Source organism: Labeo rohita, chromosome 17, assembly GCF_022985175.1.
Source record: "Labeo rohita strain BAU-BD-2019 chromosome 17, IGBB_LRoh.1.0, whole genome shotgun sequence".
Classification (NCBI taxonomy): domain Eukaryota; kingdom Metazoa; phylum Chordata; class Actinopteri; order Cypriniformes; family Cyprinidae; genus Labeo; species Labeo rohita.
Window position 1 is genome coordinate 34421467 of NC_066885.1, and position 27198 is coordinate 34448664.

Genomic DNA, 27198 nt, shown 5'->3' on the forward strand with positions numbered 1-27198 from the left:
AATTGACATGGCTTTTGAGGTTTTACTAGTGTTAGGGGAACATTCTGTGTTTAATAGATAGATTATGATCATTGTAAGTGCTTGTGTAGAATAAAACTGTCCTGCAAGCCAGCCTGTCCGGGGTCCAGCTGCATAAACACAGCCACATTGTTCAGACTGTGTGTTAAGAACTAGTTTTACCAACTTGCAGTTAGCCGTCTAAACCAGTCTTACGTTTCAGATTCCAATTAAACCAGTCTACCTTTTCATGTAACTGACCTTAATAAGTTGCTTTTGAAAAACAGAAATTAAATGACTAACTTTTAAGACTAGCCTAAGCACAGGTTTTACAGAGACATTTAAAGTTGTACTCTACTATATTTAATTGTTTACGTCTGTTTAGTTGAACTTTTTTTTTAATAAAATCCTACTTTACTAAGGATAAATTAGTTTTACGTGAGATTAATACGTTAGTTTTAATCCAGAACATCACCTAAAGAATAAGAAATTAAAAAATGAATAAATAAATAAAAAGCCGCGTTTTCATTAACTGCAAAAATAAGAATGCGTAGTTTTTACGTCGCAACGCGGTGAAATCGCGCTCGCGGGTAACCATAGCAACAGTACGCCGTTAGAGCTTTTTCCGTTACGATATACGTTACTGATAGAATTGTGTTTTTCTCACACTTTAACACTTTTACATTTTTATTTAAACGGTTTTAAGACTTTAAGATAGTTGAGATGGAACGTTTAGTTTGGCTAACAACAATTACAATACAGAGATATAGGCATCTGTTCAAAGTTATGATGGATTAAACAAGTTATTCCCCTGAAAGCGGCAGGCTGCACGCTGGCGGGAGAGTTTAGCGCGGTTTGAGTGGTCAGCGGCGGGAGGAGGAGCTCATACAAATGAACGTCCAGCGGCGCGCGCTCCGCGTTAAACGCGCGCAGTAGGAGATGGAGACGCACCTGAGGATGAGCTCCGTGTGTCTGTGTCTGCAGGTACACTCACTATCTCCCCTCTTCTCCTCTTTTCTGGAACATTCCATCTGAAATATTACCTTTCTGTCTTTCTCTTTCTGTCAGTGAGTTGTTGAGCCTCTGGAGTGGCGGGAACTTTCACACACCGTTGTGTTTTACTTACATCTATCAAAGCTTTATCGATTAGCTTTTGCTTAATCACTTGCGTTGGTTCGTTTATTTAATTTTATTTATGTTTATGATACAGCTGAGCAAATCACACACCGAATGTCACTCAAACTAAGCGCACAGATCTCGTGTCAGCACATTTACAGTCTGATCAGTGTTTTTCCTTCTTTCTGTCTAGGAAGTTTTTATTCGTGTGTTTTACGTAGCTGTAAGTTCAGGGTTAAAACTGTCCTCAGAAGAGAGATACCAGAAGAGAGATATATCTCCATGTGGGGACATTTGGAAAAATATGTATACATACAATAAAGTTAAATTCTAAAAATGCTGCTTCTTTTAGTGTTATTTTGTAACCAATACATAAAAATCATTAGAAATCTAGATAACTGGACCAACGTGTGTAATCAGACAAATTCAGCATCTCTGAGAGAAAAATCTGTCTGTTAGGAATAAAGAGTAGTTAAGAGTGATATAAATACTATGGTCAATAAAACTGCTTGACTTTTTGCTGAGCACCTTATATACAATAGCAAATGTACACTGACTGAAACACAATACACACACACATACTGAGCTTTACTGAATTTGTTAATTTTATTGTGACGAGTTTATTGTGACAAACTGAATTCAGAAGCAGAAGAATAATAACCACAAAAGCTAAACTGTAACTAAAGTCACTGATAATAAATAGATCAAATTAAAACTCAGAATGACTTGACATTGAAAACCTTTAACTTCAGCTTTGAATATACGTCAGCTTTTACTTGGACTTTTTTTTTTTTTTTGTAATATATGTATAGAATTAGTTTTAAATTAATTTGTGCATTATCGTGTGCAGTTTGTTTTCTCAGAGCAGAGGCACATGAGATGTGTGTATGGCTAAATTAAATCTAGAGATCTCATCATTTAACACGAGCACAATATCAGCGTTTGATATCAAATCCTGTGTAACATAAGACCAGACCTTAATAAGCATTCCAAAGGGATTGTACGCAAATCATATGGATTAGGTTCGTGGATGAATGACCTTTAATTCCATGTTTTTCAATTAAATTACTGTATGTTCCTGAATCCCAGAGACATCAATCATCCACTCCGTATCAGCCACATGCTGCTGCTGATGATATAGTTAAAAAAAGCACATGCAGATTCTCTCACAAGTATTTTTATTTTTTGTATTTTGTTATTGGCTTTTTATGTGTCTGTATGAACTGCATGTGCACATTTACAGGCATCCGTATATTGAACTTTAAAATTAATTTAAATTTAAAAGAATATTTATTACAGTTACAGGGAACACAGAGATTAGTGCTCTTTTCAGTTTTACAGTATCATGAGCATTCACACTCTGATGTCTCACCGAATACATAAGGTTTGAGTTTTGAGGCTTGCAGCGAGTCCTGCGATGATCAATAGAGCTTGTGTGATGTTTTAGTATTGATTATGGAAACGTGAGCCATTGAATAGAGCAGGGCGGGGTTCAGGAGTCATGTGGAATCAGAGGCATATGTCGACCATTAAAAATACACAAATCAGCTCACCTAACACCTGAATGATGTAGATTCATCAAAATGATTTATTTTGCAATGCATATCTGTTACCCAGCATGCTTCAGCCATGTGTGTGTGTGTTTTGTGAATTTGTGACACTCAGGCAGCTGTTCAAACTGGCCACTTGTCATGCGTGTGCTTTTGCTATGGCTCTCTTCTGATTCTCTGCTTATAAAATGCGATACAGTAGCGGAGGAGCGTGGATGACTGTGAAACGCTATATCTGCATTCTCTGCATTCTTCAAGGCTCGATCAACACAGAGACTCTGGTGATTATAAACCTTCGCGCCCCAAAGGCAGAGCGCAATTTTCAGCTTCTGGGTGTCCACTCTTTGACTAATGACTTAAAAACCGTCCAGCACTTGCTCTCAAATGTTCAAACGATTTAATGAAGTAAAATTTCATACACAAAATTTGCATGGATCTTTAGTGTGACTGTAACTGCATGTCAGATTTGTCAAATGCGTCTCCCCTGTTTTTACTATTTCATGACATTACATGAAAACAGATCATTTTTAACCAATGCTTATACATTTTAATTTTATTAAAAAATAAATAAATAAATAAATAATCAAAATTAAAATGGAACTTATATAATGTTATTGTAACATTTGCATTTACGTTTTGTATATTTTTTGCAGACTTCATAATAGAGTGTGTGTGTGTGTGTGTGTGTGTATGTTTAAGGATTTTTAATGTGACATCTGTTTCAGAAAAAAACATGATTTTGATTAACATTTTCGAGTTAACACAATAAATAGATGAGGACTAGTTTCTTAAAGATTTTTAGCGTTAAACATTCTTCCTTTAAAAAAAATGCTTTAGAATAACATTCTACAGTTGCTATAATACATATTTAGATTTTTTATGTAATTTTACATTTATTTACAGTAATTTTTTTAATGAAAAAACTGCTTTTGAATAACATTTTATAGTTAACATGATGGGTAGATGAGCACAGATTTATTTCAAACTGTCATTGTCAATAAACAAAACAAAGCAAAACAAAAAAGATAATAAAAGGTTTACTCCTCGCCAGATGAGTTGTTTTGTCCGTCTGGTTTTATATATCTGCTTCAGTCTGTTATAGAGACTGGCTGCTTGTGTGTGCGATCGTCTGTGGGAGTATTTCAGCACACTGCACATCAGCCCCGCCTCCTGCTCTCTTCCCCCTCCCCCTCCCCAGCGTAGCACCGCCCCATCTGTGTGTTGAAGCCCCGCCCCTCTGAGGCAGCAGCCAACAGCAGCTGTTCCATATTCATCAAGCTCTTCAGTCTTAAAGAGGCCGACACTGAGCATGCAAACACTCATTTCTGCCTCTCCACCGCTCACACGCTCATCGTAGCGCGCTCTCCTGCCACCGCAGCCTCGCTCGCTCGCTCTCTCTCTCTCTCTCTCTCCGCTTCACCCCGACCAGCCCCCTCCCCCCCACTCACACACACACACGTGCATGCGCGCACACACATACACACAGAGACACACACATGCGTACCTGAGCTGGCGGTGGGCTGCGCTGCTGGAGGGGCTTTTCGCCGCAACTTTTCTGAAGGTGCTCGCTTGTGGTTTTGGGGGGAGAGGCGAGTGTCCGGCGTATCCTCTTTCCTTCTTCTCTTCCTCCTGGAATGCTAAAACTGGGCTGATGGACATTTCCGAACTTTGCATCCCTGATCCTCTCAGCTATCATAACCAGTAGGTGCATCTTCCTCTTTCATGCACTAACACTGCTTCCTGTTTTCAGTACCTGTCTGTCTGTTTTTCTTGCTGTTTGCATGTCTGTTTAGGGCGATAGTACAGTTTTGTTGCACTGGTTGAACTTTCTGCTGCTGTGATAGGGATGTGTTTTCATCTGCATGGACACAGTGTTACCTTCCACAATTTTATGTTCTGAATGTCAGCAGAGTGAGGTTTAGAGACACTTTTGTCTTCTGCTTTAACGTAGGTTGTTTGTTTGTTGTAGTGTGTTGCGTGACGCATGCGTCTCGGCACTCGGACGCTCTTCTAGAGCCGTTAGTGTTTGAAAACAAGTCTTAAGGGTTCAGGCAGGACAAAAAGCACAGGACGGATGTTTGTTCATTAAATGAATTAATTGAATGAGAGAGGTTGTGGTGAAAGAAAGGTCTTTTGGATGGTGGAGTGGCCCCAGAGGAGCGGCTGAAGGGGTCCAGGTGTCCCGGGGCCGCCTGAGAGCCGCTCTGAGATCGCAGCTCACGTTGGGTTGTGTGATAATGTGCTCGCTTTATAAAGACTAGGATTAGACTTTGTCTAATTTTTTATCTTATTTTCCTGTCATAATGTTTTTATATTTTTTGTTTCAACAATTCTTGAAACTGCATGAAACACTTTCTCTCTAAATTGTCTTCAGGCACATCTTTATTTAGCTTTTTTTTTTATGAAACATAAATGTTAAGGGTGTGTGTACAGTATGTCACACACAGTAATTTTACACAGCGTTTTAAATTATGTATTGACAGGAACAGACAACTGTTCTAATTGACAGTAAACAGTAACTAAACAATTCTAATTTAAAATTTTATCACAAAAAAAAATCAACATTTTGATACATTGACCAAAAAGTGTCATGTGTGTTGATCCATTGATGGATTTTTGGATATGGATTTTTTCATTTACTCTCAGTAACGTGTCACACCAGCAGCTCTGACATAATGAAATGGCCGAATGCAGACTCTGTGTATGTGTGTGTGTTTTGGGTAAATTTGACTAGATTACTCTCTGCACACTTTAGTCATCTTAAACACACATATTTTAAGCTGCTTTGTAGTTTTACACTAAGACGGATTACAAAGGTTCAATACAGCTCAGCTGCTCTGACGCCTCCACGCATGCATTTCCACAATCGCTTTTTTCATTAGAAAACCTTTGTTTAGAATTATTTAGTTGGATCATTTTTATTTAAAATTCATATTTTTATAAAGAGTAATTTGTTTTGTACAAATTATTCTGTTTCCAGTGAAATTTTAAAATCTGAAATAGTGTAAAACTGAATTGAGATTTCCCTTACTGATGCTTTATTTAGTGATTTAATTATTATGAAGAGTTTTTAAAATGTTTAAAAGATGCAAAAGATTTTTTCTTGCTTTATTTGTCTGTCATTAAATATGCATTTCATAAATCTGACCGTCACTGCTGATTTGTTGCTTAAACACCATCATGTTACACATTTATTTGACGTGCTGTTAATGTACCAAATTATTTTGATATACAAATGTCTAATACTGATGTAATTCTATATCTTAATCTCTTTGCATAGAAAATAATAAATGCACATTTTTTTATTATGAATTAAAAAATGTTAACACATCTGTTGATGAATTTCAAATTTAGTATCAGTGGGGTTTTTTTTATGTGTGTGTGTGTGCAACAGAGGAACCTGTTTTAGGTTTTTGACTGGCCTTATTGTGCATCTTTACGTTTATTTGTTTTATTTAAAAATTCACTTAATTTAGTTTTAGTTAGTTGTAGCATTTCCTAAAATATATCAACAATCCTTGAAGTGATTGATTAAACTGAAACATTTTATGAACACGAAGAGCATTGTGAGCGGCTGGCTGTGTGTGATTACGGCTGCTGATCGTTTACTGATGGTTGCATGTGTGTGAATTGGGTGTCTGTCACACACACACACACTGTCCTCAGATGCACCGCTGCACTGGATTCACATTGAAACGGCCACCGGTAAATGTTTACTGGCATGTGTTGAGATTGAGGCTGCAGCTACATCGCTCCTGTCTTTTGTTTGTAAACCGCATGCTGCGTGTTTGAGCGTTCATGGGTAGATCTGAGCCATTCAGGAACGTGGCGAAACAGCCGGTCACTTTGACGTCTTCTTTACTCAGCTGGGATATTCAATATGACCCGGAGCGAAGACTGACTAGACATATTCTCGCTCGTTGCGGCCTCATTTCAGGCTCTCGGTGGCTTCGCGGGGATGACAGCTGGATTATGCCGTATGCAGAAAACCTGTATAAGCACCGCAAGACAAATTCAATTGAACAATTGTTTGACTTCATTACCGAGTTGGCGGATCGAGCGCATGAAGCGCGTATCTCTGGCGTTTCCGTTTTCCCCCTTCCGTTTTATCGCATTAGGTTGGGAAAAAAGCAGCTATGGGAATTGCATTAGTGCATCTTAAGTTAAAAGCTCGGCGCTCTTTGAGCAAGTGTTTCAGTGCTGTTGGGTTAATCAGATTTTTGCTGTCTGTGAGGAGATGCTATCGCGGGTAACCAAAGCGGCCGGCTCTGACACTATCCAGATGGGATCAGCTTACAGTAATTTGGTTTCAGAAAACATTACTCACACAGATCCATGGCTGTGGTCAGCCCACATATTCATGAGCTCTGGAGAGGGTTTCGATTCTCTCCGCGAGCCCTTCGCCGGCCAGCTGACCTTTGGCCAAAACGAGCACGCTTCTCGATTCGCTGCATGCTTTTTCAAACAAACACACAGACTCTGGGTACCAGCGGGGGATTGTTTTGGGTGAGCGCAGCGCAGTGTTTTTATATGCACATGCAGCGTGTCACTCACCTGCGTTCTTTCCGTTGCGTGTTTATTATCAACACATGCTCTGCTGAGGGTCTTTGGTGCTCTATATTTGTCATCTGTGCACATATAATCCTGGTTCACACTCTGACACCTCTAACGCTCTCTAACCAGCTTGTTTTATGCATCAGAAGCTTGCATTATAACAACTCTATTCCCAAAGACGTGTTTAACATCCGTGGAAGCTTTCCACTGCACTGAAGCTTCTTTAAAGAAGAAAAAAGCTCTTTATATTATTAGAACTGCTTGCTAAAAGGTTCTTTGAGCAACCAAAAATGGTTCTTCTATTGCATCGCTGTGAAAAGCACCCTATTGCAATCTTTATTTCTAAGAGTGTAGTGTGTAATGCAACCATCAAACATTCAAAGAATGGCAAATTTCTCAATAATGCATATGTGTAAATTCCCAAATTGAATGTGTATTGGAAGGAAGGCCTGTGTTGTAGCGCGAGCGCTGCGGTCTCAGCGTGTCTTGACGGTAGGGTCACTTTCAGCGCTCTCACACCCTGCGGCAGTGACCGAACCGCCCGACGTCGCCCATCCGTCCCCCAGTTCTCACAGAGGTAACCTTGGCATCCTGGCCACGCCGTGACAGCAGGTTTAAAAATAAACCCAGCTCCGTTAGCGTGCTGAGGATAATGGCCCTCCAACGCATGCCACATGGGGGGTCTCGCGCACACACACGCATACATGCTCACTCAGAGGAGACCACAGAGGAAGCAGTGATGCTATAGACAGCAGGGCTTGCCTGTAACAAATACTAACTTTAGCATGATTGTTGTGTCACCTTTACAAAGTTGCAGTCTTTTGAACATTCAGTTTGAGGTGTATTTAAGCAATATCACAGAAATGTCTATATAGTTTTTATACAATTTTATTTCAGTTTTAGTTATTTTAGTAAATTGAGTTAAACTAAATGAAAATGAGAAAGTTTGCTGAAATAAGTTCGTTTTTCGATACATTTTTAATAATTTATTTTTAAATTATTTTAGATATTTTTCTGTTAACCTTTTTCGATTTTATTTATTTATTTTTAAAATTTGTATTTTTTTTAGTTGGCTGTAATAACCCTGGTCGCATGTAAAGCCGCACATGTATATATGCATCTCACGTCGCTAACGCTAACGTGCGGCCCGTCCGTTGCACTTGCTCTCTATTTGCATCAATCCCACGCATTGAGAGCAAACGATCCGAGCGCCGGGTCCTGATTTGCTCGGTAATCAAATGTTGCGGGGGGAAAATGCTAAGTCCGCTAATTTACACTTTGGAGAGGAGGGGAGAAAAAAACGTGAGGCCGAATGTCCGTGGGGTGATACGCGGGCGTTTATCAGAGAATGGTATTGGTATTGAGCGGCCAGTCGTTTGAAGGTTATGTTTCTGAGCAGTAATTGAAATGCAAAATAACATTAGGATCGATGGTTTGCTCTGTTTATTTATGAAATCAATATTGAAACGGTCTGTCACCATTGCGGCTCTGATTCCACCTGACAGCCAAACTGAGTGTGCTGCATCCAGACCTCCGGCGGCCCGAGACACAGTCATTACCTGCACTGCAGGCAGGAGCGGAAGCGCCAGGAACTGGGTGGGATTTAGGAAAGGAAATGATGTCGCCACAGGTGTGTGAGATGCCCAGCGAGCCTTTTAGGGTCCTGTAGTTTGTGACTGCCTGGTCTGTCCCTGTGCGTTTGGTTTGCATGCATATCTTACACAACCACATCTTTTCTTTCTTTCTTTCTTTCTTTCTTTCTTTCTTGTAAAAGTTTGGGGTTTGTATGAATTTTAAATGTTTCTGAAAGAAGTGTCTTCTACTCACCAAGGCTGCATTTATTTATAAAAAATCTGAAATATTTTTACAATTTAAAATAGCTGTTCTATGTGAATATGTGTTAAAATGTAATTGATTTCTGTGATCAAAGCTGAATTTTCAGCATCATTACTCCAGTCTTCAGTGTCACATGATCCTTCAGAAATCATTCTAATATGCTGATTTGCTGCTCAACAAACATTTCTGATTATTAGCAATGTTATTATCAATATTTTTGTGGAAACTGTGATACATTTTATTTTTCAAGATTCACAGATGAATAAAGAGATTAAAAGAACAGCTTTTGTAATATTATAAATGTCTTTACTCTCACTTTTGATCAATTTAATGCATCCTTGATGAATAAAATCTTACTGACCCCAAACTTTTAAATGGCACTTTCCCGTGAAGAGTGAAACATTGTGACAAACACTGATCTATTTCTTTGAGGGGCCCAACATGTCAACTTCTGACTCCACCAATGATGTGAGTTTGGGGGTGGGACTTACTGTTTGACAGGGGGAGTGTTTAGAAAAACCTTGTGCCTATTAGTGCAGTTCAGTTTTGCTGCAGAAAGGCACTATTCACCTTTAATGATATTATGTTAAACTGTGTTATTCTGAGGTGTTGTTAGTTTGTCAATCCAAGTGTCAGTTCAAGGTAGAATATTCAGTGTTTGCATACTCACATGTACAGTGCTTGGCTGCACTAAACAAGATAGAAATAGTGAGAGTTAAATAGTAAGTAGATTGTTAACACACAAGTGTTTTAGAGCAGTGCTTCACAAATGTTTTTAATCCAGGACCCTGTTTATGTTCTTGACCACAAGTGCGTCACTCAACCGTTCCATGTCGGCATCTGTCTAATATTACCGACTGGTCTCAAAATACTGTTCACTGGACATATGATTAAACAAGGATATACAAAGTTGATAAGTTTATTATTTTGTTATTATAACAGCACACAGTTTTGTGTGTTTACTTCATTTCTGTATTCAGACATACACTCTTTATCATCTATAAGGCCTTGCTGGTCTCTCTGTGTGAAGGTGTTTTAATTCGGTGTTGAGGTGATGATATCTGCTTCGTGTAAATCAGGGTCTGATATTCAGCGTCTCCTCTCACGTTGACCTGTGAACACTCACAGATCATCAGAGGACATTACAATGGAAATCTGCTGCGTTCATGAAGGTGAGCTGCAGTCAGATGACATGGAAAACCTCCTGCTCCAGTGACGGGAGAGAGCGCATACAAACATCACCTGATTTTGTCATGCGCCGCTCATTTGCGATCCGTAATTTTCAACACAGACCGAGTTGTGCAAGTGCTCATAATGGTGGTTGGAAAAGTGTTTTTCTGTAATAAATCTTGACGTCTGCTGTCAGATGTTATTGTGATCGGCGAATATTGTCGTTAAAATTAATCAGACAGAACATCTGATGAAATAACACAAAAGGCAAGATAATACGGATGGTTTTGTGCTGATTCTGTTGGATTTGGTGTAAAGCAGTGAACAGACAGACAAATGCAGTCATCAGTACTAGTTTACAGAGAGGAGTGTAATAATGACACTGTTTAAGAAAGGTACAAACTATTAGTTTAAAACTTCTGGTATTAACTTTTCTATATTGAAGTATGACGTAATTGTAATTTGAGTTGGTGTTTTAGTGACATTTACACAAAGACTACTACCTGAAAATTGTGAGATCGCAGACAAACAACGGTTATTTGAGCTAGTTGTGTGGCACACATGTTAAACTCTCTTTTGTAACAAGGTTAAATAAGAAGCACTTCATTAAACCATCCATTTAAATGAATTGATTAGTTTAGTTAGGTCAGAAGAAGTGTCAGCATGACAAGTTAAAAATAAAAGTTGCTCTACTTGCACATTATTATGCAAATTTATTATGAAAATTATTCTATATAATTCCTCCTTGTTTAAAAACAAAAGTTAAAATGTCTTCTTGTTTTGTTTTAAACTGCTTACAGATTATTTTTAACTAGACTTTTGCTGTATTTTGCTTAAAAAAAAAAAAAAATCTGTTATGTTTGATTGAAATAATGTCTTTATTTGTCATTTTAAGCCATTTCTGAGCAAATACATACTACTGACATTAGCCTGAAAAATATTGAGATATATATTAACTTAATATTAACTAACCCAGCCTCACTATAAAACACTCAAAATGAGTGAAGAAGCTGGCATATAATTTCTAATATACTTCTAATATTATTTATTTAGTTTTCTCAGAGTGGTTTCTCCCAAGTTAAGTTAGGAAAGATTGAATATCTCAGCATCTGCTGAAGAGTGTGTGTTGTTTTTGCTTACGAGTAAAGATGCATGTATACGCTCGTGTGTCACGAGGATGTGTTTGATGAGCTCAGATATGTGATGGAGATGAGCGTGTGATTTCATGCACCGCGTCAGCTGTAATTCACACGCGTTACTGTAACGCTGATGGACTCGTTCAGTGGTGCAAGCATCCCATAATGCACACGTCACACAGTTCACATGTCATCTGATGTTTCTGTTTAGGATTGTTGCGGCATTATGTAATCGCAGGCTTGGTTCACAGAAGACAGTGTGAAAATAGACATTCATGGTTTGTATGTGAGGGTGTTTGTGTTTGTGCAGTTAAATGTGTCAAGCCCTACACACACGGTATAAGATGGTCTCGTTCAGACGACATGAATCATATGCTCATCTGCCTCTGTGTCTTAGGAGCATATTTGATTTGGCAGCTAATTATTTAGCAGAAAAATGAGGAATATGCATTATTTCTAGTGTAAAGAGGGAAAAAAGGGGAACGATTTTAAAAAAACCTTCCCAAGTGTGCTCCACGCGAGGAATGAACTACTTTTTCGTATGATGAACTGTTCAATTCAAGAGGGAGCTTTACCGTTGGGCTCACACACTTTTACATGTTAACTCTTTCGCTGCCGCGCTCGTCACACACCGCCTGATTTACACTCCCTTCATTATACAGTATATGTGCACATTATTTTGAAACTGCATCACTTGGAAAGAAAGACTGCAAGCTAATCTTCTGACTACTTTGATACATTACAAGCAAAACAGAAAGTACATTAAAGCTATTCAACTGGACGATATATTTTTAATATACAACCATCAGATTATACACAGAGAGAGTGATTTCATGTCTATCTATTTTCTGGTGCAATAGAAATTTGTGAAACTCTCAAAATACATAACTTTGGAAAAATATAGGGGTTTAAAACTGTTTAATATTATATATTAGAAAATAAACATCCACTAAATATATTCTGTATTTATTTATATATTTTTGCAAACATTAAGCTATATTTTTTCTGATTTTGTTTTTCCTAAAACATCAAAGTACATCATTTTGTGGAGAGAAAAACGTTATTTATTTTTAGTTATATTTATTATTATGCTGTTGTTGTATTGCTGTTAGTTATTACTATTTGTTATTTTTATATGTATTACTATTATCATTGTTTATTTATATTAATTTATATTATATATTAAGGTATGCATTTATTAATTATGAGGAAAGAAAATGTTTTTTATTTATTTTCAGTTATATTATCATATTTTATTGTGCTATGTTATAATATTTATTTACATTAAATGATATAAGCATTTGTTTTTCAATTTCATTTTTGTTCCTGAATAATATATACCCACATACACTCAGGTGACAAATAAGTATAAATCTGTTTCATTTATTTTGCTAAGTCAGAAATATAATGATGAACAGCGGTTTTTAACTAAATTCGTCTGCAGAGACTCAAAAGAAATTAATCAATTGTTTTTATTTTGAGCTAGATCGTTGAAATGAATCATCTAAATCAACCGATTCACTAAAATGATTCAGTTTGGTGCAAGATAAGACCAGTTTATATTGATAAAATGTAAAAAACAAAGATGTTGCATTTTCATATTTTTTTACTGCAAGTCGTATGACAAGTGTCTTGTTACTAGAAAAGCAATGCAATTAGGTGTTGTTACTCTTAGTTAGTGACTGTCCAACAATGTGTATATTTACATTAAATTATTGTGAGGTCAGTCTGGAGTTTGTTGTGTTCACTATGACTTTATTTGTGCAAGCTGTCATTTCTGAGCATTAACTGGCTTTGCTAGGGCTAAAGGGTAATGGCTGCCGGTCCTGTGTGATGTTTCCTACAGTATGTGGCGGATGAGAGCGCTAGTTAGAGAGGTGACGCGCGTGTCTCTCCTCCCCCACATCCTGAGCACAGGAAGGACGCGGCGGGGATCGATAGATGCGATCTGTTTCTGGGCCTGCAGCGGGACGTGGCGTGCTAAAGGCTCACAGTGTTGTCGCGGGTGAGCTCATAGTTTGATAAAGGCCGCAGAGGTGATGCGAGGCAGACGGACTAAATTTAATCCTTGGCCCATGAGTTTAACTGGCGGAGCAGCGAGCCGAGCCGGGCCGGTCTCTTCTTCTGCAGTAACCGGGCACCGTCACCGAATATCGATCTGTCTCCCTCTCACCTTGCTGTTTTCTTCACTCCTTCTCATTCTTTTTCCCTCTATGGCTCAAACTCTCAGCATGTCACTGGTTCAGTAGGAGTTTTTTTCTTTCAGACTAGTTGTTGAGATTGTTACTTGCCCTTTCACTGACCACAGAAATGACTGTACAATGCCAGAACAAAATAGCTGGAGTTGAGTCATGAATAGTTTTGGAAAGACGTTCTGTGGTGTGACATGCTGAACTATTTTAAAACTTATTCTTATAGAATTATTATGCATGCAGATTTTATGAGGTCATTAATTTAGCGATGACATTGAATATTTGTACTAGTGTTTGTACTTTTAACCCTGTGATATGTATACAGTATTATTAAATCAGAAAGGAAAAGGGGAAAAATAAATACTGAATTCATTTTTTTTAAATAAATAAATTAAAATATATTATATAATTTCATATAAATAAAATATATTGTATGATAATAATTAATAATTAATAAAGATTACAAATGAAATATTATTTATTTATTTATTTTACACAAATCGTTGTTGCAACAGAAAATAATACTAAACATTTTAGTGGTATGTGATGCATCTCCACCAGTTTTGGCCATGTTACTTTTTAAAAAGTAATTAGTTATAGTTACTAGTTACTTCTAATCGAGTTAGTAACTGAGTAACATCATTATAAACGTAACTAATTACCAGGAAAAGTAACTATTGTGTTACTTTTTAAAACATGTTTAAATATGTCAAATAACTTGGATGCCCCCAATATTAAATATGTTAAATGAATGAAATTTAAGTGAAACGAATGACATTTTTCGTTTACTCACCAGTCTAATAATAAATATCTGATATACTATTATATTGTAGTCAACATTTGAAGTGGATCAAAAAAGTTCATCTAAGTTGTCCTAAGACAAGAATGGGTATTGTTTTGTTTTCAGGACAACTTTGATAAAAGGTTTGGTCCACTTTAAACGTTGACTTCTATACATATATAAAGCTTAATGGAACAGTTTTTTGAATATCTGAAAGTAAATAGCATCAGTCAGTCAAGCAGTATAATATGACATTATAATAATTTAGATAACAAAACTACTACAAATTCTACTACTAATAACAATATTACTGAAAAATAAAATGATAATAATATTATAATAAACTATAGTAATGCCGCATTGTATTGTCAGTAACGTTGTAACGGGGGAACAGGAATTTGCTTTATTACTCGTTACTAAAAAAAAAACCCTGTTAGTAACGCCATTATTCCCATCACTGATCGCCACTTTCATAGGTCATTGTGATTTTATGTTGTGTGAAAAAAAAAAAAAAAAAAAATACAAAAACAAAGGTGATTTGGAATTATGGGTAGGGACCTAAGGACCATTCAAATCGAGCTTGTATAGACAAAAAGATGATTTGAATGAAATCTAAAATATGCTTTAATTAAAATATGATGCATTTTAGCCAGTTTCAATTATCCTTATATTTACAATTTTTGTTGTTGTTGTTGTAGTTGTTGTTTGTTTTGTTTTTGTTTTTTTCAAAAAGAAGTGATTTAGTTTTACATTTTGAATTATTTACATAAATGTATTTGATAGATGCTTTTATCTCAATACTTGTACTTTTAAACATGTACTTGTCACACCACAGGACGATTTAAAATTATGTAATATACAAAAAAGATGATGTTATGTTTCTTTACATTTGGAATAATTTACCTCAATGAATTGATTATCTAAAGTGACTTCAGTTCATCCAAGCTACACATTTCACTGGTAAACCATGACCTTAGCTTTACTCATCAGCTGAGCTGCGGAATACATCAGTGCTGTAAATTAATTAATTCATACTGATGATGTAATGTGATTTCTCCCTTGAAATCAGCCTCATTTGCAGCGACGATGTTGAAAACATCACAGAAGCCCAGTTGTTGATGTTTGAAGGGCACAATTGCGATCAGCAAGCGCTCTTCCTCTCTCTCTCTGTCCATTTCTCATTGGCCGTGTTCCACCTCCTTAGATCAGTCGCTCATAAATCCTTGTCAAATTCCTCCTTCGCTTTTTAACAAAGTGCTCGTCTTCACCTTTCCCCTTCTCTCTGTTTATCTCTGCACTAATGAATGAGCGGCTCTCCGCTGCGGCCCGAGATTAAAACGGCTCCCAGGGGCCTGAGCGAGTGCTGCTTAGCCCTGTTACCACGCTTCACACACACATGGGCGAACGGCCCCAGGGTCGGCCTGAGCCCCGTATTCCCTCGGTGGCTGTTAACCCGGGGCCTTTTTATGGGCAGACATTTCCAAGTGGCCCTCAGTGGGCTCTTGCCCCGCTCGCCCGAAGCCCCGAACGAACCCCGTTTCATTTGCATCGATGAATTAGAGCTCCGTATGCACAAAACAAAACTGTCCACTGCTCAGACAGCAAATGCAATAAATGTAGTATGTTTTTTAGTGGAATAAACTGTGTTTTTGCATGAGCCCGGCGTGACGGGAAGATGCGAGGAGCATGTCAGGAGTTAATTGAGTTCCTCTCCGCTGGCTGTTCTTTTATCAGCCCATCAGCTGCGGCCCTCTGACCGATCTCCCCTCCACCCCGCCGGGGCATCTGATACCGTGTGTGTGTGTGTGTGTGTGTGTGTGTGTGTGTGTGACTGTTACGAACCCGCTGACTTCATGAGACTCAAATATGAAAGACTCACTGCATTAGAAGAATGCATACAGCTTTCAGCTTTGTACAGTTTTACAGATTTCTGCATATGCACTACCACTCAAAAGTTTGGAGTTTTGTAAATGTGAAATATTATAACTGTTTAAAATATGTGTTTTCAGTGTGAATATCTGTTAAAATGTAATTTATCGCTGTGATGCGCAGCTGAATATTCAGCATCATTACTCTAGTCTTTAGTGTCACATGATCCTTCAGAAATCATTGTAATATGCTGATTTGCTGCTCAACAAACATTTCTGATTATTAGCAATGATGAAAACAGTTGTGCTGCCCAGTGTTTTTATGGAAACTGTGATACATTTTATTTTTTAGGATTCACAGATGAATAGAAAGTTCAAAAGAACAGCATTTATTTGAAATAGAAACATTTTCTAACATTATGAATGTCTTTGTAAATGACAGAATCATTTGCAACACCACAAAAATATTAAATGAAAAAAATGAAAAAAAAAAATTACAAATGAAATCTTCAGCACGATGAGTAAAAATGTAATCTTGTTCAAAATTGACTCAAAATTAATGGATGAGTCAATTTTTCCAAATCTTTACATTTGGAAAAAAATATTTAAATGCATTTGATTGATGATTTTATTGGAGGTAATTATATATATATATATATATAATTATATATATATATATATGTCTTTACTGTCACTTTTGATTAATTGAAGTGTCCTTGCTGAATAAAAGTATTAATTTCTTAAAATAAATATATAAATACTGACTCCAGACTTTTGAATGCTAGTGTAAAAGTGTAAAAAAAAAAAAGTTGATTATATAAGATTACTGAAGTACATTTTACAAGAAATACTATTTCAGTCTTTCTACTTTAAAATTACACATTTAAATGCAGTGTGTTATTTGCTGTTTCTTTGTATCTGTCCATTTTAGTTTAATTTTTTACACTTTTATTATTATTATTTTTAATTACTCCTTTACGGAGTAATATGGTGTGGTATAAATCGGCATATAGTTATAGAAATTGTTTGGATGATCAAATAGGTGTGTTTAATGTTCAGATTCACTATTGGTACGGTCTAGGTAGGTTTTGGATCATGATCTAGTGTAGATGAAGACCTACTGCATTCAGGTCCTGGGGAAGTATCTGCTGCTCAGGTCTATAACAGCACTTTGTTAAGAATCATAGACTTTAGAGCTGAGGGTTTCTGAGAGATCTTCAGGCTAACTGGTGTCCAGCGCTGTGGCGGGAGCGCAATTCTATTACAGCGGCTGAAATTCTGTTAGTATGAGCGGCTGGAATCAGATTAGGCCCGAACTGAACATGATGCTCGGTGGGCTCCACTCAGCATGAATTTAAATGGGTTGACCGTGAACAAAAGCAGACGTGAGGGGATCAGCTCGGGGAAACGAACGGGTCCTTGACTCCACCTGACACAGCGACAGGAGGCAGAACTGACAGCGGGACGGGGTTAAACACACCGCACAACAGAAACTCATATCACTGTAAAGCAGTGCTCATGAAGAGGTGGGAAGAATTCCACTGCCTCCATTTTGCATGTTGATAAAATATATTTCTACGGCAATCCTGTAGCTCAAACAGAAGAGCAGTCATGCTTGCAACAGCAGAGTCATGGGTTTGATTCCCAGGGAATGCATGAGCTGATAAAATGTGTACCTCGAATGCAGCACAAGTCACAATATGCATTCTTGTAAATGTTAGCTATGCAACAAGAGAAATGTTGTGCAATGAGAATAACTGATAAAATAATGAGCAGGTTATAGATTGACTGTTGCATCATCGTCTTTAGTTTTATGCAATAAACGCAGATAATAACAAGGTAGTCCGATTCACTAATGAATGACTCTGATGAACTGATTCCTTTAGTGAATCATTCAATTCAAGATTTATCAGTAGTGTCTGTTTAAAACTTACAATAACAAATGTAATATGCTAGATAAATAAATCTAAGTTATGATAATTGTAACATTTACTAATACATTATTAAAAATCAAAAGCTATTTGTTAAAATATATGTTAATAATATTTAAAATTGATAACATGAAATAAAAATTAACAATTGCATTTTTATTAGCGAACATTAACAAACATAAATATTGTAACAAATGTACTGCTTATTGTTAGTTAATTTTAGTCAGTGCATTAAGTAATGCTATCTAATGGGACTTACGAACTGATAATATTAATTTGGAAAACTTTTTTTAAAACAAAGTAGATTTATATAGGTAGATTTTATTTGATTTACTTTTTTATTTTTTGAGGTTTTCCTTAAATATTCTGGAAACCTTTTACAATTTTGCATTTGAAATTGGGCCCAAAATCATTGATGTTTATGAACAGTCATTGGTGGTGCCAGATGCATATTTTTGTCATATTGTCATATTTTCAGTACCATCAGACTAACAGAATGCAGTGCTGAAGCTGTGAGGCTGTAGAAACTCTCTGCTGAGCGCATGTTTTATATATGAACATGAAGCCATTCAGACATTTATGCAATTATGCTGAGTGTCACCTTTAGCGTGACCTTTGACCCGGGGTTAAGCTCCCTTTCAAGTTTCGAAATAAAGCTTAAATGGAATTGCCCTGTATGGCGCTGTTTCTAATATATGGCTGTTAATAAATGAAATGAATGTGGAGAAAGGTGCAGACACATTTATCTTTATTCAGCAGCTCTAAACAAACGATAAAGGTTCCACTCTGAGAATGAATGAATCCTGCTTGATTTGTCTCCTGTCAGGCCTAAATTGTAAATAAGAAAATTGTTCTTAAGTGACTAAACAAGCAAACTATATCATGTAAGTGGCTTCATCTGTATTTGTCAACATGTTGTTTTATAATACATTTATTATCATTAATGCTGCTTCGAGACAACAAACCACAGTCCAAAACTTTTTGCCTCTGTCAGCTGAGACAGTTTACTAGGCGTAAATATTTCTTACCAGTATAAAACTGTTTTTATGAATATATTATATTTATATTATACATTATAATATATATACATATATATATTTAATGCACATTAGTGATTAAAAGCACAAGTCATTGTGATGATGTTTTGTTTTGTTGTTTTTGATGCAACAAATATTTCACATACTTCCACATAAATATCCTAGATAAACAACTAATAGTTAATTTTCTGCTGAGTTTTCTTTAGCAAGTCTGAACTGAAAAAGCACCGGTCAGATCATTCTTAGACTTCAGCTGCAGTTCTTCATCAAGTTACTGACCTACGAGCTTTGCTCACTAAAGGCGTTTAATGCAGCACTCTGCGAGCTTCATCTGATCTCCGGCTGTAGCGTTCAGGACACAGCCATCACACGCTCTCTGGCAGAGGCCTTTTTTCCACAAGGTCAGTGTTTTAACAAGGAGCTATTTTTTATTATTTATTTTAGCCGTTAACCTTTCTATGAATTTCCAGAGGTGGTGGCACCTGCCGCAGCGTTGAATATACATGACACAAGAGGCAGTGAAACGCTGCAATGAGATTTAATTTGACACGCTGACCCCATCTCCATGGGCACGGGAAACCAGGGCGAGAAAATAAGGTTGACCTTCGACCCCCGGCCTTGAACCCAGCGTCACCCGCACTTACAATTAAATCAGTCAGAGAAACAGACTGTCTAAAGGAAGCCTGCGCTCGCTCTGCTCTTTCATCTAAATGCAGCCATGCATTTTCGCCAAGTCACGCTGCTCACTTGCAATGCTGAGTTTTTATTTTTAATTTCAATATTTTGTTTACTTAAATTCCTTGATGCTGAAAAATAAATGCAGGTGAAAAATAAAAACAAGTAAATAAGTAAACAGATAAATAAATGTAAAATAGTTTACATTTAAATTTTATTTAAGCTAGTTGCTAAAGGATCTTCATTTAATTTAACATAAAACTAAAATAGAAATAAATAAAAAGTTCATCTAAGAAATGAATAAAAATGTCAAAATTATTAAAACTAAAATCAGCACAGAAAATACCGAAATTTGTATGATGTCTTAAAGATACGAAAATAGTGCTGGTTGGCAGTATAATGGTTAGACTGACATGCAGGGCTGGTCGTCGGTCAGAGTTTTGGCCTGACGACATGATTTGTATGGGATCAAGGAAAGCTCAGGTTTATTAATGCTATCAAATCCATCGGACTCCTGGCCCTGGACTTCACAGCTAAAAAAGCTGAGCATAACCCCATCATGACCCCTGCGACACTCTGTAATGTTAATTATTTATAGCCTGGAGTCAAATAAATAAGGTCCTGTTTATTTCAGATGCTTGTCTTCAATTCAGTGCATGCTTTGACCAGTGCTGCCTGTATGGTGTCTGCAGTTGTGATGCACTCAGTTGATGATTTCTTTGGCTGGAATTGTTCATTGCACCTGAATCTTGCTGTGACACAAGCTTTTATATATAATGCGTTATGAAAGTATTTTAATGCATTAATTATGAGATGTAATGCACATTTTGTATGATCACATGAATTATTAGAGGCATAGTTGTATTCCATTATAGTACTTACCTATTCATTGTCACACCTTTAGAAAGTGTAATGCATTAAACACATGAAAAATAACCACTTTCAGATATTACAAGGAATCTGCAAATATTATGTGTTTTCCTTTGGGTTAAAATTATATATGAAGAGATGCAATGCATTACAGTGTACATTATGAAAAATTATAGAATGCATTATACATTACAGCTTCAAATGTTGCTGAACTTTCTGATTCTTGCAGTCTCTAATCATTTTCAGCAGATTTCTTCAGTATTAAGTCATTTGTGACAATATTGAAGTTTTGATTTAATACGACAGTCATAACATCTATAAACATGACCAGAAATCATTCTCATGTCCTAAAGGTGTGACGTCTGTGTTAATGGAAGTTGTCCGTGATCCTGCACCCTTCAGCTCACTGACAATGTTATTCACTGATGCTTGAACACATGAACAGTGTTTGTTTTTAATGACCATATTCAGTTTCTGCTTATCTCGATTAAGCATTGGTCTGCTGGTTATGCATTCTGGAAAGATTGTTTTCATTTGGCGTGTCTGTTATCTTGCATTGGTAACAAGCCTCCACAATAGCTTTAATGCTTGGGGTTGCCAGATGTCAAGAATCCACCAGTCTGAGCTTTTCTTTTAAATGGATACATTTTCTGCCCAGTGGTTTACTTAATCTTCTCAACCTCACACGCTCTCCCAAATATCTGAGCTGGAATCTATTGCGATATTCTGATCAAATGAAAGTATGACACAGCCAGTCTATTTTCTTTCACATGACCGTTTGTGCTTTTTGTTGCAAATAAATCTGCAGTCGGTCCTTCTCAGTGTTGAATTGTAATAAATCCAAACAGAGATCTTGACTACAGTATATTGTTTACAGTTGTGCTGAATAAATGCACTTATGTAACCTCTGTGACACAATGTAATGTTTGTTGTTGTTTTAAATGGGAAAAAAAAAAAAAAAAACAGTGTGGAATTAGCATTAGGAATTTCACTGCTTATCTTAAGTTTTTTATTTTTATTTTTTTACTTGTTTTACTGATTTTCTTAATGTTTTACCGTTTTTCTATTTATCATATATTTATCATATAATACAATGTAATCAAAATCTGTGTACTGTTTTTTTTTTTTTTTCAGTCTGGGTCCATTTGGACCTGAAAATTATTTTATAAAACAATCTTAACTTAATATTTTTCAACTAAAATGATATTTTACTAAAATGATATTTTTTACAGAAAAAATGTGGAAAATAATATGGACTTTTTTTTTTTTTTTTTTTAAACTTTATAGATTTTACAAACAGTATTTTTGAGACCTATTGGTACTCCATACATACTGGTTCTAAAATGACCTGAACGTAAAACCTGTAACATTTTTGTTTAATTAGTTATATCTCTTAAAAAAAATATGAATGATTAACTAAATAAATGATGTCTATTTTGAAACTCTATTTTGAAAGTCTCAAAGTTTTGTTCCCTTACTTAAAACTTTATTTATTTATTTATTTAAATGTATGTCTTTTGGATCAAAATGGTAGAGCTATTAAGGTTAAAAGAACTATTTCTACCTAATTTAAATCATAAAATTGTATTTTGTTGGTATAAATTGGTGTATATGGGATCAGTGATGTTAAATATTGTTTTTGGCTTGAGCAAAGCCAGTTCATTTAGATGTTATTATGTTGATATTCTCTTGATTTGATTTGCTTATGTGATTGCAGTAATTTAAAAATACATTTCTTAAATGACCACAATCTTAATTAATAATTACAATTATAAACTATTATCATTATAGCCCTATTCTTACATGTGCACTGTATGTATTGTGAATTGGGTTGGAGTGTGGATTTTGTTTAGATTGCTGTAGTTTTACTGCAATGTGCTGTAGAGCAACACTTTTGCTGCACCTGATTGTACTTTTAATCTCACATTAAATGCAACTTTATTAGCACTAACAGTACAGAGACATTTGCGTCCTTTGTCTCACGTCCCTGTCTGTGTTTCAGGCTGCTGAACAGGATGGCCGCTGACGAGCGGCACATGACGTCCAGCTGTGGCTCCTACATTAAGACAGAGCCCTCCAGTCCGTCCTCTCTGGTGGACACGGCCAGCCACCCCAGTCCCGGCGCGCATTCGGACGCCAGTGGCGGCTACGCCAGCGCCATCAACAGCCACTCCAACGGCCTGGACTCTCCACCCATGTTCACAGCGGGCGGGCCGCTGGGCGCGGCGGCCAGCGCTTGCCGCAAACGCTACGAGGACTGTTCCAGCACGTTACTGGAGGACCCCGGCTCCATCAAGTGTGAATACATGCTCAACTCCATCCCAAAACGCCTGTGCCTGGTGTGCGGAGACATCGCGTCGGGGTATCACTACGGCGTGGCCTCCTGTGAAGCCTGCAAGGCCTTCTTCAAGAGAACAATACAAGGTATTTAATTTGCATGTGCTGCTTTGTACATACTATAGAACCATGGTTTCAAAAAAGTAAGATTGGTTTAAAGGAGAAGTCCACTTCCAGAACAACAATTTACAAATAATGTACTCACCCCCTTGTCATCCAAGATGTTCATGTCTTTCTGTCTTCAGTCGTGAAGAAATTGTGTTTCTTGAGGAAAACATTTCAGGATTTTTCTCCATATAATGGACTTCATTGGTGCCCCGATTTTGAACTTCCAAAATGTAGTTTAAATGCAGCTTCAAAGGCTCTAAACGATCCCAGCCGAGGAAGAAGGGTCTTATCTAGCAAAACGTTCGGTAATTTTTTTTTTGCAAAATAAAAATTAGTATACTTTTTAAGCACAAAAGCTTGTGTAGCACAGGCTCTGGGATGTGTGTCCACGACGCTACGTACTATTGAATCACATCGAAGGTCACGCGGAACTACAGACCCAGTGTTTACAAAGCGAACGCGCAAATACTAAGGAAGTGCAAGTAAGTCAAGTGCTGTTTACAAATAGAAAGGTGCAATGATTTCAGACAATTCTGAAGTTGTAGGAGAAAATAAGATGGAGTTTTTCACCATTCTCTACCTTTTTGGGCCGGAGTACCCAGACCATGAACTTAGATGTGATTCGTAGCATCCCAGACCCTGTGCTACACAAGCTTTTGTGCTTGAAAAGTATACAAAGTTTTATTTTTTGAAAAAAATGACTGACCCTTCTTACTCGACTGAAGACAGAAAGATATGAACACTTTATGACTTCTCCTTTAATGTTTTTGAAAGAAGTCTCTTCTGCTCACCAAGGCTGTATTTATTTGATCAAAAATACAGTATATAAAATATAGTTGATTGTTGTGATGTGCAGCCGAATTTTCAGCGTCATTACTCCAGTCTTCAGTGTCGCATGATCCTTCATAAATCATTCTAATATGCTGATTTGCTGCTCAACAAACATTTCTGATTATTATCAGTGTTAAAACAGTTGTGCGGCCAAATACTACTATTCGAATATTCATCAAGCCAATAAAGTGGTCAAAAGTAACAGGTAAAAACATTTATAATGTTATTTTCTATTTTAAATAAATGCTGTTCTTTTGAACTTTTTATTCATCTGTGAAGCCTGAAAAATAAAATGTATGATGGTTTCCACAAATATTGGGCAGCACAACTGTTTTCAGCAAATCAGCATATTAGAATGATTTCTGAAGGATCATGCGACACTGAAGACTGGAGTAAAAATTCAGCTGTGCATCACAGAAATAAATTACATCGGAACAGATATTCACACAGAAAACAGTTTTTTAAATTGCAATAATATTTCACTGTCTTTACTGTATTTTTTGATCAAATAAATTGGTATTGGTGAGCAGAAGAGACCACTTCCAAAAACAGAGTGTCTGCAGTGTGTGTGGTCCAGGCATCAATGAAACACAGCAGTCAAGTTTATCTTTGTGTAGTTCTTTTCAAAGCGGCTTTACTGAAAATGTTTGTATCAGTGTTTCAGACTCATTCAGTAGTGGGTGCAAAACACCACTTATAACTGCACATAAAGCAAACTTTCAGACATTTGTCTGTAAGCTTATTTCATTGCATGATCTGAGAATGAGAAACAATGAACTGTGGATGGCCAATTGTCAATAAAAAGACTACGGGCATATTGGCATTATCGTGACATGGACATGGCGATGTATGGTGTGGCGCCAGCGGTGACGTTACAGTAATCAATCCATTTGATCGCCTATAAGAGGTTTACTGTTACAGAGACATATGATAAGATGACCGCACTGACCAGAAGACAGCGAGAACGGATAAAATAGCTGTCTTTACATCACCATCTCTTCTCATTACAGCACAGAAGAAATGGAGAAACCAAAAGGTTTCACATTGACTAATACAAAATCTGGTCCACACTGTGTCTCATTTTGGCCAAATGCTGAAAGAGATCATGTGACTGACATGTAAAGCAGGTGATCACAGTTAGTCTGCACAATTCTGATTAGGGGAAGGTTTACAAAAAAGCCAAAGATGAGATGTGGATTTTTACCAAAATTCAATAATAGTGAAAAATCAATCAATCAATCAATAAATAATAGCTTGAAATAAATGTTTATGACATCACAAAATTACATTTCAGCAAAAACAAACAAACAAACAAAAATGTTTCACCCAAAGATCAGTTTTTATTGTGTTAAATGAGAATATAATTGAATAGACATTACAAAAAGTCACTGTCTTAATGAGTGAGTCACTGAATCATTCATTCAACTGATGCATTTAAATGGCTGATTCATTCAGACACAAAGCAGTTGACTGTCTTTATGAATGAGTCACTGAATCATTGACTTCAATAACTGACGAAAATGGAGACTCGTAACTCACAACAGAACTATCTTTGTTGTAAAAAAAAAAAAAAAAAAAAAAAAACATTTAACAAAGGTACTGGTAATACTAAATAAGAATGCAGAAAACCTTGGGGTTAATTAATGTGGTTAAAATGTATTCGATTCACATACTGATACTCAGAAGTTGTGCAAAATCAGCCAATCAGATTTAAGCTTGTGATACTGAGAAAGTGCTTTCCAGGTTTGTGCGCATTAATTGTTTGGTTTTGCAATACACAGTCCTTGTCCATGGTTCAGCAATGGTTAAATAATGTTTGACTAATCATATGAGTCAAACTTTAAACAATCAGAATGAGCACAAAGTAATTATGTTAAAAGCTTACAATCGGCATATGTTTAAACATGCATATTATTTTAGGCATAAGATAACTATTTAATTTTTGAATATGGGTGGGATGATCTGACAGGTTATTCAGTTCTGTGGCTAAATACAGATTTTTTGTGGAGTCCTGTGAGTGTTTTAAGCTGAGCGCTGAGCGAGTCGAGCGCTGTAATGCAGAGATTTCTGTGGTGCGTGATGTTCAGGTCAGAACAGACATGCAGCATCACACTGTCAGATTGGATTGGCACAGACAAGAGGAGCAGTGTGTTCTGAACCAGATACTAATCACATGGACTCGTGTGTGTGTGTGTGAGAGAGAGAGAGAGAGTCTGACCAACACCAGTCACACTGCTCTGTTTTCATAAACCTTTACCAACATGCAAGTAGACATCACACTCATTAAGAGTGTTACTGTATTTCATCATGTAATTTCTTCATTCATTAATCAATTGTAATTGCATAAAAACCCACATTTCCCAAAGCTCACGAGACGTATACTTGGCACACATGCGTGAGCGCTCACTTAAAGAAGTATCTGAGCTTTAACACAGTTCTGTAAGATAGAAATACTCACATGAAATATAACATTTATAGATGCATTATGTTATGTTATTGTTTTAGTGGTTAGAAATTTCACACACAATCTACTCCATGCCTTCTTTCATCTGATTGATTTAGAGTTTTCTATCAAGTCAGTGCTCTTTTAGTATAATTGTACAAACATCCAGCTTCAGCTGGGGCTTCACATGTCTTTTTCTGTCAAATCTTGACTATCAGGTAAATGTCAGAATAATTGTAGTAATATTTCCAGATGAACACTAACTGGATTGAAGCAGCTTGGCTTTACTTGATTCTCAATGAATCATTTTGTAGAAAAATAAGTCTCAAATCTGATCATCAGGATCTTTTGAGGCACGTTTGTTTCGAGAAGTTTTACTTTCACTGTTCCTCAGTGGAGGAATGAACTTCACAAGCCTCCAAAACATCTCACATCTTTCGAGAACGTTTATTTGTTCATCTCTCAGTCATCATTGAATTGCATTACATTATATGTTTGGATCATTTCAATCTCATCTTACTGACACATTATTGGAGATATAGGTTGACCACTCATATTTTGATCATTTTACGTCAGTATCTGCTGTGCTGTTGTAAAGATTTCATTGATTTACAATACAAGGATCAAAATTTCTCCAAACTGCATACTTTTGCCTCTGAATAAGACTCTGAATTTAGCCGCTTTTTTCTCACTTTATGAGCCATAAAAACCTAATGGATCAAATATGATATTTAAAAAACACATATGCACACTTTTTTGTTTAAAA

General features: G+C 36.6%; 1 protein-coding gene across 5 annotated transcripts in view; it reads left to right on the plus strand.

Annotated features, from left to right (window-relative positions):
- The first annotated feature begins 886 nt into the window (after nucleotides 1-886).
- Nucleotides 887-27198, plus strand: part of esrrb (estrogen-related receptor beta) — a 68490-nt gene continuing 42178 nt past the window's right edge. The window contains exons 1-3 of one of the 5 annotated variants that reach the window (XM_051133891.1): nucleotides 17209-17726; nucleotides 19375-19569; nucleotides 22716-23137. In XM_051133891.1, coding sequence (XP_050989848.1) covers nucleotides 22729-23137 — 409 coding nt within the window. In that variant the 5' untranslated portion in view covers nucleotides 17209-17726; nucleotides 19375-19569; nucleotides 22716-22728. Of the gene's footprint in view, nucleotides 982-3933; nucleotides 4365-7553; nucleotides 8848-9482; nucleotides 9522-17208; nucleotides 17727-19374; nucleotides 19570-22715; nucleotides 23138-27198 lie in introns of those variants that run through there. The other 4 variants (XM_051133890.1, XM_051133889.1, XM_051133892.1 and 1 more) reach the window with 4 other exon arrangements.